The sequence below is a fragment of the Empidonax traillii genome, unplaced genomic scaffold (assembly GCF_003031625.1).
Source record: "Empidonax traillii isolate 1590-97213 ecotype Southwest subspecies unplaced genomic scaffold, ASM303162v1 scaffold2315:size121786, whole genome shotgun sequence".
Taxonomy (NCBI): Eukaryota; Metazoa; Chordata; class Aves; order Passeriformes; family Tyrannidae; genus Empidonax; species Empidonax traillii.
The window spans coordinates 96,416-108,361 of NW_020957508.1; the positions used below are offsets into that span (position 1 = coordinate 96,416).

General features: G+C 61.0%; 2 protein-coding genes across 4 annotated transcripts in view; one reads left to right on the plus strand and one right to left on the minus strand.

Moving 5' to 3' along the window:
• Positions 1–4,128, plus strand: part of TMEM161A (transmembrane protein 161A) — an 8,757-nt gene extending 4,629 nt beyond the window's left edge. Inside the window, exons 2-12 of the mRNA XM_027909695.1 lie at positions 628–731; positions 813–893; positions 1,049–1,146; positions 1,241–1,397; positions 1,610–1,761; positions 2,068–2,128; positions 2,237–2,380; positions 2,582–2,695; positions 2,810–2,984; positions 3,058–3,154; positions 3,707–4,128. Coding sequence (XP_027765496.1) covers positions 628–731; positions 813–893; positions 1,049–1,146; positions 1,241–1,397; positions 1,610–1,761; positions 2,068–2,128; positions 2,237–2,380; positions 2,582–2,695; positions 2,810–2,984; positions 3,058–3,154; positions 3,707–3,954 — 1,431 coding nt within the window. The 3' untranslated portion in view covers positions 3,955–4,128. The remainder of the gene's footprint in view (positions 1–627; positions 732–812; positions 894–1,048; positions 1,147–1,240; positions 1,398–1,609; positions 1,762–2,067; positions 2,129–2,236; positions 2,381–2,581; positions 2,696–2,809; positions 2,985–3,057; positions 3,155–3,706) is intronic.
• A 6,037-nt stretch (positions 4,129–10,165) lies between these two features.
• SLC25A42 (solute carrier family 25 member 42) overlaps positions 10,166–11,946 on the minus strand; it is a 13,683-nt gene continuing 11,902 nt past the window's right edge. For all 3 annotated transcript variants that reach the window (XM_027909704.1, XM_027909706.1, XM_027909705.1), the window contains exons 6-8: positions 11,830–11,946; positions 11,044–11,195; positions 10,166–10,485 (exon numbers count right to left, since the gene is read on the minus strand). In XM_027909704.1, the coding sequence (XP_027765505.1) occupies positions 10,166–10,485; positions 11,044–11,195; positions 11,830–11,946 (589 nt within the window). The remainder of the gene's footprint in view (positions 10,486–11,043; positions 11,196–11,829) is intronic.

Genomic DNA, 11,946 nt, shown 5'->3' on the forward strand with positions numbered 1-11,946 from the left:
GCCAGGGTACCCGGGAGGGTGCGTGCTTAGGCGGGTCCGTGCTCAGGGGACTCCGTGCCCGGCGCTGTGCATGACCCGCGTGACCCAGGGGTGTGCGTGGGAAGGGGGGTGATGCGGGACCCTCCCCAAACCTGCGCTCCCCAACTCTCGGGGATGCTCCGGGCACGAGGGGCGCTTGGCCGGGGGAGTCCCTGCCCGGGGAGGGGGTTGCGGGATCGGGGGGTCCCGGGGAGTCTCATGACCAGGAGGTCCCTGCCCCGGGGGGGGGTGGGTCCCAAGGGGGTTGCATGGTCGGGGGGTCCCTTGCCCGGGGGATCCCCTGCCAGGGGGAAGGGGTGGGGGGGGGTCCCTACCCAAAATATGCCAGCCTGGGGTGCGAGTGGGGGGAGTGTTTGTCTAAATTTGGGGGGATCGTGGCCGGGGGGGGACACATGACCAGGGTGTCCCGGGGGGGTTGCAGGACTTGGGGTCCCCCCCAGCCCAGGAGGAGATCCCAGGGGGTCCCATCCCAGGGGGTCCCATCCCAGGGGGTTCCACAGCAGGGACAGGGCTGTGGAACACTCTTCCCCCACCCCTGGGAGCTGGGGGTGACCTCGCGGTGTCCCCCCCGCCCCGGCGCGGGCACAGGCGGTGATGGGGGTGCAGGTGGTGGTGACCCTGCTGGCCGCCAGCCTCATGCAGAAGATGGCCCCTCACTGCTCCTTCGCCCGCTGGCTGCTCTGCAACGGCAGGTACGGGCTCTGCCCCTCCCTGCTCCGCCCCGGGGGGCCTTTGGGGACACCCAGTGACACCCCCACTGTGATCCCTTTCAGCCTGTACCGCTACAAACACCCCTCGGATGAGGAGCTCTGCGCCCTGGCCGGGAAGCAGCGCCCCAAGGCCAAGAGGGACAGGTGAGGATGGGCTGGAAAGGGTCACTATGTGGCTTTGGGGTCAGTGGGGTCAGTAGGATCGAGCAGCAGCAGAACTGGGGCTCGGGGCTGCTGACAGGGAGCACCCCGTGGCAGACGCTGTGACACAGGGCACAAACTCGTGGCCCCCCCGGCAGGAGGATGAACGGGGTGCTGGAGGACAAGCCCCTCTCCGTGCCCCGGGACATCGACCTGCGCCTGGACACCGCCCCCATCACCGCCATGGATGCCCTGGGTAACCCCCCCATACACACACACCCCCTGCCCTGGGCTCAGGGTCCCCCCGAGGGTCCCCCCTGGGGGGGTGACGTGTCCCTGTGCCCCCCCAGTGCTGCGCTATTTCCTGGAGTACCAGTGGTTCGTGGACTTCGCCGTGTACGCCACCGCCGTGTACGCCTTCACCGAGGGCTACTACTGCCTGGCCAGCCCCGCCAGGGAGACCAACCTGGGGGTCCTCTGGTGCCTGCTGACTGTCCTCTTCTCCCTGTATCCTTCTGCTGCTTTTGGGGGGGTGGAAATCTTCATTTCACAGGTTTATAAACCCCTCAGTGACGGCCCCGTGAGGGCGGAGAAAGGTGGTGGTGGTGGCCTGATGGTGTGGGAGATTTGGGTGTGCTGGTGAGCAGGAACGGGGTGGGGGGGGGTTCTCCCAAAGGGCCTGGGTTTCCTTGACAGCCCCCCCACCCCCTCGCCCCCAGGAAGGTGTTTTTCATGCTGATGCGCCATTATTTCCGCTCGGAGGAGGGCGGGGAGCGCTCCGTGTGCCTCACCTTCGCCTTCTTCTTCCTCCTCCTGGCCATGGTGGCCCTGGTCATCCGCGAGGAGCACCTGGAGTTCGGCCTCGAGGCCGGTGGGTGAGGTGGGGAGGGGTGGGAGGCAGGTGGGGAGGGGGTCCCTGGGGGATGGGGGGGGGGGGGGGGGGGGGGGGGGGGGGGGGGGGGGGGGGGGGGGGGGGGGGGGGGGGGGGGGGGGGGGGGGGGGGGGGGGGGGCCGGGGGGGGGGGGGGGGGGGGGGCTGTGGGCACCCCACTCATGGGGGGTCACATCCCAGTCGTGGGGGGTTATATCCCACTCACAGGGGATCACACCCCGCTCATGGGGGGATCACACCCCACTCCCAGGGGTGTCTCCCCACTCACAGGGGTCTCTCCCCGCAGGGCTGGCCGGAGTCAGCGCTAACCTGGAGCCCATCCTGAAGCAGCGGGGCTGGGAGTGGACGTGAGTGGGGCAGGGAGGGAAATGGGGCTTTTTGGGAAGTTCTTTGGGGCTCTGGGGTGGGGGCAGCGCAGCCCCCCCACACACACCCCCCCCCTTCTCCCTCCACAGGCTGCCCCTGGCCAAGCTGGCCTTCAAGCTGGGGCTGGTGGCCCTTTGCTCCTTCCTGGGTGCCTGCCTGACCTTCCCGGGGCTGCGCCTGGCCCAGACCCACCTGGATGCCCTCAGGATGGCGGCTGACCAGCCCCTGGCACAGTTGGGTGAACCTTGGGGGGGTGAAGGGAGGGAGGGGGGCGGTGCTGGCACCTCAGGGGGGCTGGGACACCTTCCCCCCCCCCAGCTCTGTGGCTGCAGGGAAGGGTGGTGGGAGGGTGGGGATGGGCTGGGCTGGAGGGAGCAGGGTCAGGGGGTGCTCAGGGGATGTGGGGGGGCTCTCTCTGACGGCTCCCCCCGCAGGCTCCTGCTCCACCTGATCTTCCTGGCGCCCGTCCTGGTGGTGGTGATGTGGGTCAGGCCCATCTCCCGGGATTTCCTGCTCCACGCGCCCATGGGCAAGGAGACGGTGCAGCTGTGAGTGGGACAGGGCTCCCCGGGGGGGGGGGGTGGTGGGGGTGGAAACCGAGCCCCCTGCCCCATCAGACCCCCCCGGGGTGGCACTGACAGCTCCCCTTGTGCCCCCCCCAGCATGTCAGACTCTGCCTTCAACAGCGCCCGGCTCTGGGCCGTGGTGGGGCTGTGCCTGCTGCGCCTGCTCGGCGCCCGCCGCCACCTCCAGGCCTACCTGGGGCTGGCCGAGCGCTGGGTGGAGCAGATGAGGAAGGAGGCCGGGCGCATCCCGGCCCTGGAGATCCAGCAGAAGGTCGGGATGCGGGAGATGGGATGTGGGGGGGGGTGCTGTGTGGGCTCGCAGTGACTGATCCCGCTGCCCACAGATCACCAGGATCTACTGCTACGTGCCCGTGGTCACCCTGCAGTACCTGGGGCCCGTCATCCTCACCCTGCACTGCACTCTGCTCCTCAAGACGCTGGGTGAGGAGCTGGAGGGGGGAGTGGGGGGATCGTGGGGGGGCACCTGCAGGTCATCGTGAGGCCACCAGCACCCACCGTGTCCCCAAACTCAGGGTTTAGACCTCCCAGCCGTCTGCAGCTTCGTCCTGAGGGGCAGCACCAGCCTCTGCTCGCTGTGAGCAGGGACAGGACCCAGGGAAGGGCTGGAGCTGTGCCAGGGGAGGGTTGGGATGGATACTGGGAAAAGGTTCTTCCCCCAGAGGGTGGTGGGCACTGCCCAGGCTCCCCAGGGCAGTGGGCACAGCCCCAAGGCTGCCAGAGCTCAGGGAATGTTTGGACAACGCTCTGAGGGACAGGGGGGGATTGTTGGAGTGTCCTGGGCAGGGCCAGGAGTTGGGCTGGATGATCCCTGGGGGTCCAGCTCGGAATGTTCTGGGATCGTGTTCCGTGACGGTCCCTGGTTTGTGGTTGGCACAAACCCTCGGGGAGGGTGCTGGGGCTGCTGTGCCTTAGGGACGGGGCTGCAGCTCAGGGAATGCCCCCCACAGCCCCATCCCCTCTGTCCCCCCCCAGGGCACCACTCCTGGGGGCTGTACCCGGAGCCCCCCCCGGTGTCCCCAGTGACCCCGCCGGGCCCCGCGGGCGAGGACAGCGAGGACGTGCAGGTGGTGGTGCAGCAGATCACGGGAATCCTGGACTGCATCTTCACCCCCTCCTTGCTCCGGGGGCTCTTCTCCTTCCTCACCTGGTGGGTGGCCGCCTGCCAGGTCGTCACCAGCCTCTTTGGCCTCTACTTCCACCAGTACCTGGCGGGGTCCTGACTGGGGGAGCTGGGATGTCCCTGGGGGCGCGGTCAGTGCCCGGCTGCTGCTCCTGCCCTGGCTGCTTCCCCCCCTCTGCACGTGCTGGTGGCACCCTTGGACACGTTTTGGGGGAGATGTTCCTGCTGCCAGCTCAGGGCAGGACGGGTTTTGTGCCCGGGGCAAGGTGGGCACCGCCCGTCCCTGTCACCCATCACCACCGTGCCTGCTCCCACCCCCTCCAGCCCCTCTGCCCCCTCCTGGCCCAGTGTGGGGACACTTCACTGCTCTGCTTTCCTCAAGGGCAGCAGCTCCTGCCAGCCCAGGTGGGGACCTGCTGGGCAGAGGAGGTGGTGGGGACCTCCAGCACAGACTTTGGGGTGGGCTCTGCCTCGTGTTTGCCTCCACCAGCTGAGGGGGTTTTTGTAGGGTCTCTGCCCTGGCCAGAGCTGGGTCAGAGCTCCTCGGCATCGTCCCCGTGCTTCCTGTGAACCCTCGGCCTTGGCCGGGTTAGGAATAATAAAGAAGTGGCCAGAGTCGCTGCCATCCCAAAAGCTGCTGCTTGGTCTGCACGTCGTGTCCCCAAAGCCCCCCCAGCCTCCCCCGAGCAGGGCAGGGGGTCCCACATGTGGATGCAGCTGAGGAGGAGACCTCGGCTCACCCCAGCCCAGCCCAGTGCCTGTCCCTGTCCCTTCCCTCGGCACTGGGGTCACAGCGGGGCTGGTGACACCGCTCAGCCTGGTGGCTGTGGGGGTGGGGGACGGGGGACAGGGCCCCTCGTCCGTCTCAGCCGAGCCCTTCCACGCGGTGGGTGCTGGTCCGGCTGCATGAAACAGGATTAGCAGGTCTGGGCTGCTCAGAGAAAGGGAGAGGGGCTCTGATCCTATTTGATAGCCTTGTAATGGTCTTAATTCCCTCTTGCTAAGGGCCAGGATGAGACAGCAGCCCTTTGCCCGGTGTTAACTGGGCTAATCTGGCCCTCCTCCTCCTCCCGGAGAATCCACGCTGTGAACACGTGAAAAAAACTCACCCGGGGGAATCCCCATTTGTGGAACCCGCGGGGCAGGCAGAGCCCGGCGGGTGCGGTGGTGCGAGGGAGAAGCGATTCCCGCAGGAATGCGGGCGCTGGGAGGGGTGAGGGGTGGTGGGGGGGACCCGTCCCAGCCTGCCACCCGTGGCATTAAGAAGCCAGGCCCTTGCAGGCTCGATTCGGTGCTGATTTCCCGGCGGGACGGGCAGGGAGCAGCCGCGGGCCGCGCTGCCCGCGGGGCCGTTGCTAAGGCCGGGGGTTGCGCCGGAGTCAGACACGCAGACGGATCCTCCCCTGGGATGCGCCCAGACTGACCCTCCCCGGCGGGGACAATGACGGATAGAGCAGCCGAGAGCAGGAGACACCGCCACGGGCTCCCAAACTGGGCCACAGCACATGCAGGGGGCGATTCCCACCCCCCCCCTCCTCCTCCTCCCCGTCCTCCTCCGCCCCCCGGGTTATTTTCGCTCTTTGTGCCTTGGTTTTGTGCAGGGGATGGGCTGGGCTCTGCAAGGACTCCCAGGAGGTGGGATCAGGAGGTTTTGTTGCTGCAGAGGCTCTGCTGGCATCAGGATTCAGCCTGGCACCTGCTGGCACCTCCCACCGGCCTGGCACGCACCCACCTGAACCACACCTGGAGCTCTTCCTTCCCCTGCCCCTCTGCCATCCAGACGGAGCTCCCTCTGCCACCCTGCAGGGAATTTCGGAGCAGCTCTCCCCAGGGCTGGCAGCCCAAAGCAATCCAGGGTGGGTGGTCCCAAAGGAAGGGACGGTCCTGCTCCAGGGACCAGACCAGAGCAAGTCTCAGCCTCTGGGTCTTGATTTCCCTTGGGATACAAGAGGACATCACAGGGAACAGCAGTGGGATACAGGGAGGCTGCTCTGGGAGGGCTGGGCTTGTCCCCCCTGCTCTGACCTTCTTACCTTGCCCAGCACCAGCTGTCACATCCACACCGGACCTGGAATGAGGCTGGAAAACACCAGAATCCCCCACAAGTGGCAGCAGCTGAGGGGGTCCCCAACTTGGGGGAAGCCACCAGGCCATGGCTAAGCCGACAGTGCCACCTGCTGCCACCACAACACCCGGCCCTGTGTCCCTGTCCCCCACCACGGCAGGGCCTGAACCATCCCCGGGGCTCCCTTCCCTCCTTCCAGGCTTCTCCCAACTTCCATGCAAAGCTCATCCCTCCTCCAGCAAACCCACCCGTGTGCGGGGCCCCTCTCAACGTGGGGGACCCACGAGACACCCCCAGAGAGAGCCTGCAAGTCCAATTCGATTTTTTATTAAATATACATCCTCTCTTGGCACAAATCTTTAAAATATATAAACATTATGTAACAAAGTGTCTTCACTGCAATAAAATAGAACTCCAGATCCAAGAAAAGCAGTCAAAACCGACCCACCCACACCCACACACACGGATGGTGAGGACACAAAAGGCATTTTAACAGTGTTTGTGCTAATAAATGCATAGACCACACAGGCAGTGAGCAGTGCTGGGAAACCCTGCAGGACACGGCATTCACTGGGGGGGGACACAAGGGGAGGAAACAGCCCCTACAAGACCCCAAAAAAAGGCTGTTTTGTAGGAAGGCCACCTCCTCCTCCGGCCCAGTCCAGGTGGGGAGAGTCCAGAACGTACCCCCAGCTCTCTAAGGAGACCAGAAACCCGGCCAGGAACCTGGGAAGTACCTGCAGAGCCCAGGAACCCGGCCAGGCACTGGGGGAATCTCCCTGGGAAGCATCCCAGCACATTCCCTGCCCGCCCAGGACTGGCCCCAGCCACATCACCCCTGCTCAGAGTCTCCTTTCAGCTGCTTTTGGGTCAAAAGACCAGAGGGGGAAGGTGGTGCCCGATTCCTTCCAGGTGGAAGGCAATGGGAAGTGCCACGGGAAGTTGTGGAAGTGCTCCTGGAGAACTCCCACCCCGCCCAGCCCAGGAGGCTGAGGCTCCATCCCCGACCCTCCCACCACACCGGGCAAACGGGTTTGCAAGAAGCCAGCTCAGATCCCACCCCCCCAACACCCTCCAGCGACCCTCTGAGCTTCCCAGGAGGACAAGCTGTCCCCAGGGTACCTCCCAGCCAGCAGCCACTTCCATCACTGGAGGCACCCACAAGGGAACCCCACACCGAGCAGCAGCATCTCAGGGAAGGTGCTGGGACAAGTGAAGGTGCTAAACCGGACAAGCAGCTCGAGAAGCTTCCAAAAAAAAAAAAAACTCCCTCCCTTCCCATCGCTCAGTGCCTTTTTCTTGCCCACCATCCCCCCAGGAGCACCGAGCCCTGCGAGGGGGGAACACGAGGTTGGGCGGTTTGAAGAGCTGCAGTTCGGTCGTTTCGGATGCATTTATTGGACCTGATTTTCTCCAAGTGCTAGTGCAGGGCTCAAGGTGCAGAAGCAGGAGGGGAGGAGGGAAGAAGGGAGAGAAGGGGGGCAAAAAAAAAGAAAGCACAAATTCCTGTTTGAGTGTAACCACGGGGGAAACGTGACGTGGGGCAATAAAAAGCAGTTTAGAGAAGAACAGAATGAAAAAGTGGGGGATTGCAGTAGCAGCAAAGAAGTTCTAAAGGAAAGAAGGAGCAGGGAAAACTCCTGTTTGACTTGTCTCCTTTCTCAGGGCTAAAGGCAAAGGACCTTCTTGGTCAGCACACAGATCTCTCCCTTCCCAAAGCAGGACACCTCATTCCAGGCAGCAGAGAGATCTGGAACACGTCTCAATTCATGCAAGGAGCAAGAGAAGGGAAGAGAACACTCTGTTTCTCCTTTTCTACATTCAAATCAGAGAAAAGAACAACAACAACAACAAAAAAAAACCCCACTATTTAAAACAACCCAAAGCAGTAACACACAGTTACTTCAAACACTTCTGCCCAAGAAAACAAAAGCACCAAAACCACCCTGGACTGAATTCAAAGCTCTGTCTCTGAACAAACACTCAGCCTGCAGAACTTGGAAAAAAAAACAGGTTTGGCTCAAATTCCATTGAATGAAAATCAGGTGCAGCTGCTAATTCAAGGAACAACTTCCCTTGGCCCAGGGCTTGCAAGTTTGGCTGTGCTTGTTCCTCAGCTCCAGCTTCTGGCTGCGAGGTGGGGATTCCAGGCTCAGCCTCTTCCAGAGGGTTCCCATCCCTTTAATCCACTGGCTGCACTCCTGACAGGGCAGAAGGTAATTGGCTTCTCCATTGGAGAAAAGAAATCAGGAGCTCTTGCAAGGACTGACCAAAGCTTCCCCTCCCCCTGGAAGGAAGGGAGGAGCTGAGATCACCTTCTGTCAGCAAAGGACACGCACGGCTCGTGGCCATCGTCTCCACGGGCCCTTCCACACCCCCACTGACAGCTCTCTGACTGCAGACCAGGGGGGGCTGCAGCCAAGGGATGCAGAAATCACCATTTCTGGGCTTGGAGGCAGGGGCTGCTGAGGTTAACACCCAGCCAGCAAAGCCTGATCCACCCCAGCTCTGGGAACCACAACGTTAACACCCCAAATGCTGGCTCTGGGCCGTGCCCGTGACAAGTGGAGGTGCTTGATTCCTAAGGAAATATTTGGCTTCAGAAGCAAGTTCTGCTCCAAAGAACAAGTGCAAAGACAAAAGGGAGGAGAAGGCTGCTTCTACCAGCTGTGCAATTACCTCCATTCCCATTGATCTGTGACACGAGGCTCAAGCTACGACGGCTAAAACACAAACACCAGGAAAGGACAGATCCTAATTCATGGTTTTCTTTTTTTATATACATTATGGACTGTGCAGGCTGAAAGGGGGATTTTTAATCTTGGTTTAGCTAATCTGATTCTCAGGGAAGTCTGAAGCTTGCTCTGACCTCTCTTGCACTCCAAATTCAATAGAGGAACGGATCAGAGAGCAACCCCATCCCCCCAAAAATCTCCATTTCCCTGAAAACTGATTTGAAACACAAACACCAAAAGCTTCTTCACCATTAATTTCCAAATTACAGGTGGAAGTGATTGGCACTATAGATCATTCCTGAAAGGTCAGCACTGGCTGTTGGTGCCCATAAATCCCAAGGACCAGGCTGCTCCAGGAGGATTTTAGGAACAGGAAAGCACGTGGGGTGAGGTGTGGATGAACAGACAGAGGTGACACGACCTACACAGCAGGTACCAAAAGACAACAAGGTTGTTCAGAAGCAGGGCCAGAAGCTGGAATCAGCTCCCAGGCTGGTTCCACCACACAGGGACAGCAAGGTCAGGTATTTGTTCTCACGTGGTGCATAGAGCAGCAACAATAATACTGAAGGACAAAACTGCTGAAATCTGAAGGATGTAACATGCTCCCTCTCCTAGTGCATCAACACTGCAGGCTGTCAAAGCCCTTGGAAAATGCTGCCTCCAGACCAGGACAACATGGAAGGGTTTGGGCAGCCCCGAAACACGACTGAGGTTGGAGTCAGTCCCAGCTTGGGAATCCAGGCCCAGCCCTGACCCGACAACGGCGACAACACACATGAGAATTCCATTGACAGAACGGCTCAGAACTCCCCTCCCCTGCTGCCCACAGTCTTTGGTAATCTCAGAGACACCACAAACGAGGGGGATTTACGCAGCTCAACCCAAAAAAAGTGAGAGGAACGATCCAAGAAGGGCAGAGAAACACTCAGCTTCCAGAAGGAGAGCGGCGTCCCGGCCCTCCCAGCTCACGGGAGCACGTGGAATTCCCTCCAGACTAACTGGAATATTGCACTTGGCAGGCTGCCTCCAGCCAGAGCACGTGTTCTGGGGGCTACAAATCGCCTGCCAGGAGCAGCAGCCGCTTCCCACATCCCGGGGTTGGGGGGGGTCATTCCAACAGCACCGAGCCCCCTCTTCCATCATCCGCCGCTCCCTCTGCCCGCCGAGCCCAGGGGGGAGCAGGAGCAGCACGGGTTGGTTTTGGGAGGCTCCACTCCTGGCACCAGAGTCAAGCAGAAGGGTGAGGCAGCTGCTTTAGAGGACTCAGCCCTCGTGGGACTGGAGAGAGGGGGGGGATTTTGTTTAGGGCAGAGTTACCCTTCAGGCCGAGGTTTCCGAGGAACTTGAGGGGCTCGTTAGGAAGGACCAAAAAAAAAAAAAAACAAAAAAACCACAAATATCCAGGGGGACAAGAGGAAAACCAAACAAGGCAGGCGAGTTCTGAGCTGCGGGAGGGCACGGGGCGAGGCGAGGGCACCGCTCTTCCTACGACGAGGGGGTTGAGGGGATCACCTCTCCACGCTGCCCTGCAGCTTCCGCAGGAGGATCTGCGTCAGGTCGAAGGTGGTGAAGCTTATCCCCACCGCGATCGGCCCCTTGACCCAGTTCATGCTGAGCCCTTTGTACAGGCCCCGGATCAGTCCCTCCTCCCTGACGATCTCCTGCATGGTGAGCAGGATGGAGCTGTAGGTGTGTCCCAGCACCCCGGCCGTCTGCATGCGGCGCCGCACCACGTCCAGCGGGTACGAGGCCGACTGCCCGATGAGCCCCGCGCAGGCTCCGAACAGCAGCCTCTCCGGGGGCGAGGGCTGGGCCTTCCCGCTGTGATCTGAGGAGGGATGAGAGCAGCGGAGGGTAGGAAACTCCTGGCGGTAAATATCCCCCCACCCCGGGGAAAAGGGAGCACGCCCAGAGCTCAGCGCTGTTCCCGAGTCTTTCCGCGCCCGGGAATTGCGGCTTCTCGGCCCTTCTGTGGGACTCGGGTTCCCTGCAGCGTCATAGCCTGGAGCTGGAGAGACTCCCGAAGCTCCACGAGACACTTTGCAGCTGGCTCCAAGGCCAGGGAGAGGGTTTGCACCCTCCCAATTCCAACACCTGGAGTTGGCCCCAAAACCTGCCCCTAAAAGCAAACCTTTACCTGCACCCCCCAGTTCCAGCACCTGGAGCTGGCCCCAAACCTTTACCTGATCCCCCAGTTCCAACAGCTGGAGTTGGCCCCAAAACCTGCCCCTAAAAGCAAACCTTTACCTGCACCCTCCCAATTCCAACACCCAGAGCTGGCCCCAAAACCTGTACCAAAAAGAAACCCATTACCTGCACCCCACAGTTCCAACACCCAGAGCTGGCCCCAAACCCTCCCCCCCCCCAAAAAAAAGCAAACCTTTACCTGCGTGGACTTTCTTGAGTGTCTCGTAGGTGAAGAAGCTCAGCCCGGCGTAGGGGATCACCCCCAGGATGGTGGGGGTAAAGCCCCTGTACAAGGTTTTCAGCCCTTCCTCCCGGGATATCCGGATGAAGACGTGCACAATACTGCTGTACCTGCCACGTGGACACAGGGGAAGCAAACCTGGGCTGGTTAGAGGCTGCACACTCCAGGAAATATTCCCTAAGCAGCACTTTCTGAAGGATCAGCCATTAATTAATTGGGCCCCGAGCTCATCAGGCAGCTCAGAAGGGATTTCAGCAGCAAAGGGAGACACCAATCCCTGTCTCTCTCCCACAGCCCTTCCACCACTTGTGTTCCATCTGCTGGATCTTTCTGGAAGCACCAAGTGGCCTCCTAAAGAACCCAAGACACGGTTTCCAGCAGTGAGGTCTCCTAGTATCCATCTCCTTCCAGATCCAGGGCTCTGGTCCTTTAACCAGTGCTCAGAGCCCAGCAACAAGAGGTTTATTGCACCAAAGGCTCTGAGCAAGAAGTGACCCAGAAAAATGGAAGCTAAAAAAAAAAATAATCCAGAAAATGGGAGTGAAGTCATGTGACCTTAAAGAGAAAATCCAGAAAGTGGGAATAAAGTCATGTGATTTTAAAAGAAAAAAAGACCCAGAAAATGGGACTAAAGGCATCTGATCTCGGGGGAAAAAAATCCAGAAAATGGGAATAAAGGCATCTAACCTTGAAAAAAGCTGTGCATTTGGGTGGTGGCTGTAGATGTTGTGGGGAGGCACTTACATCTCCTTGGGCGTGACGGCCATGCGGGCACGGACCATGTCCAGGGGGTAGGTCACCATGGCAGCCGTGGTGCCCGCCAGGGAGCCGGCAATGAACCGAGGGAAGGGGGTCAGGGCC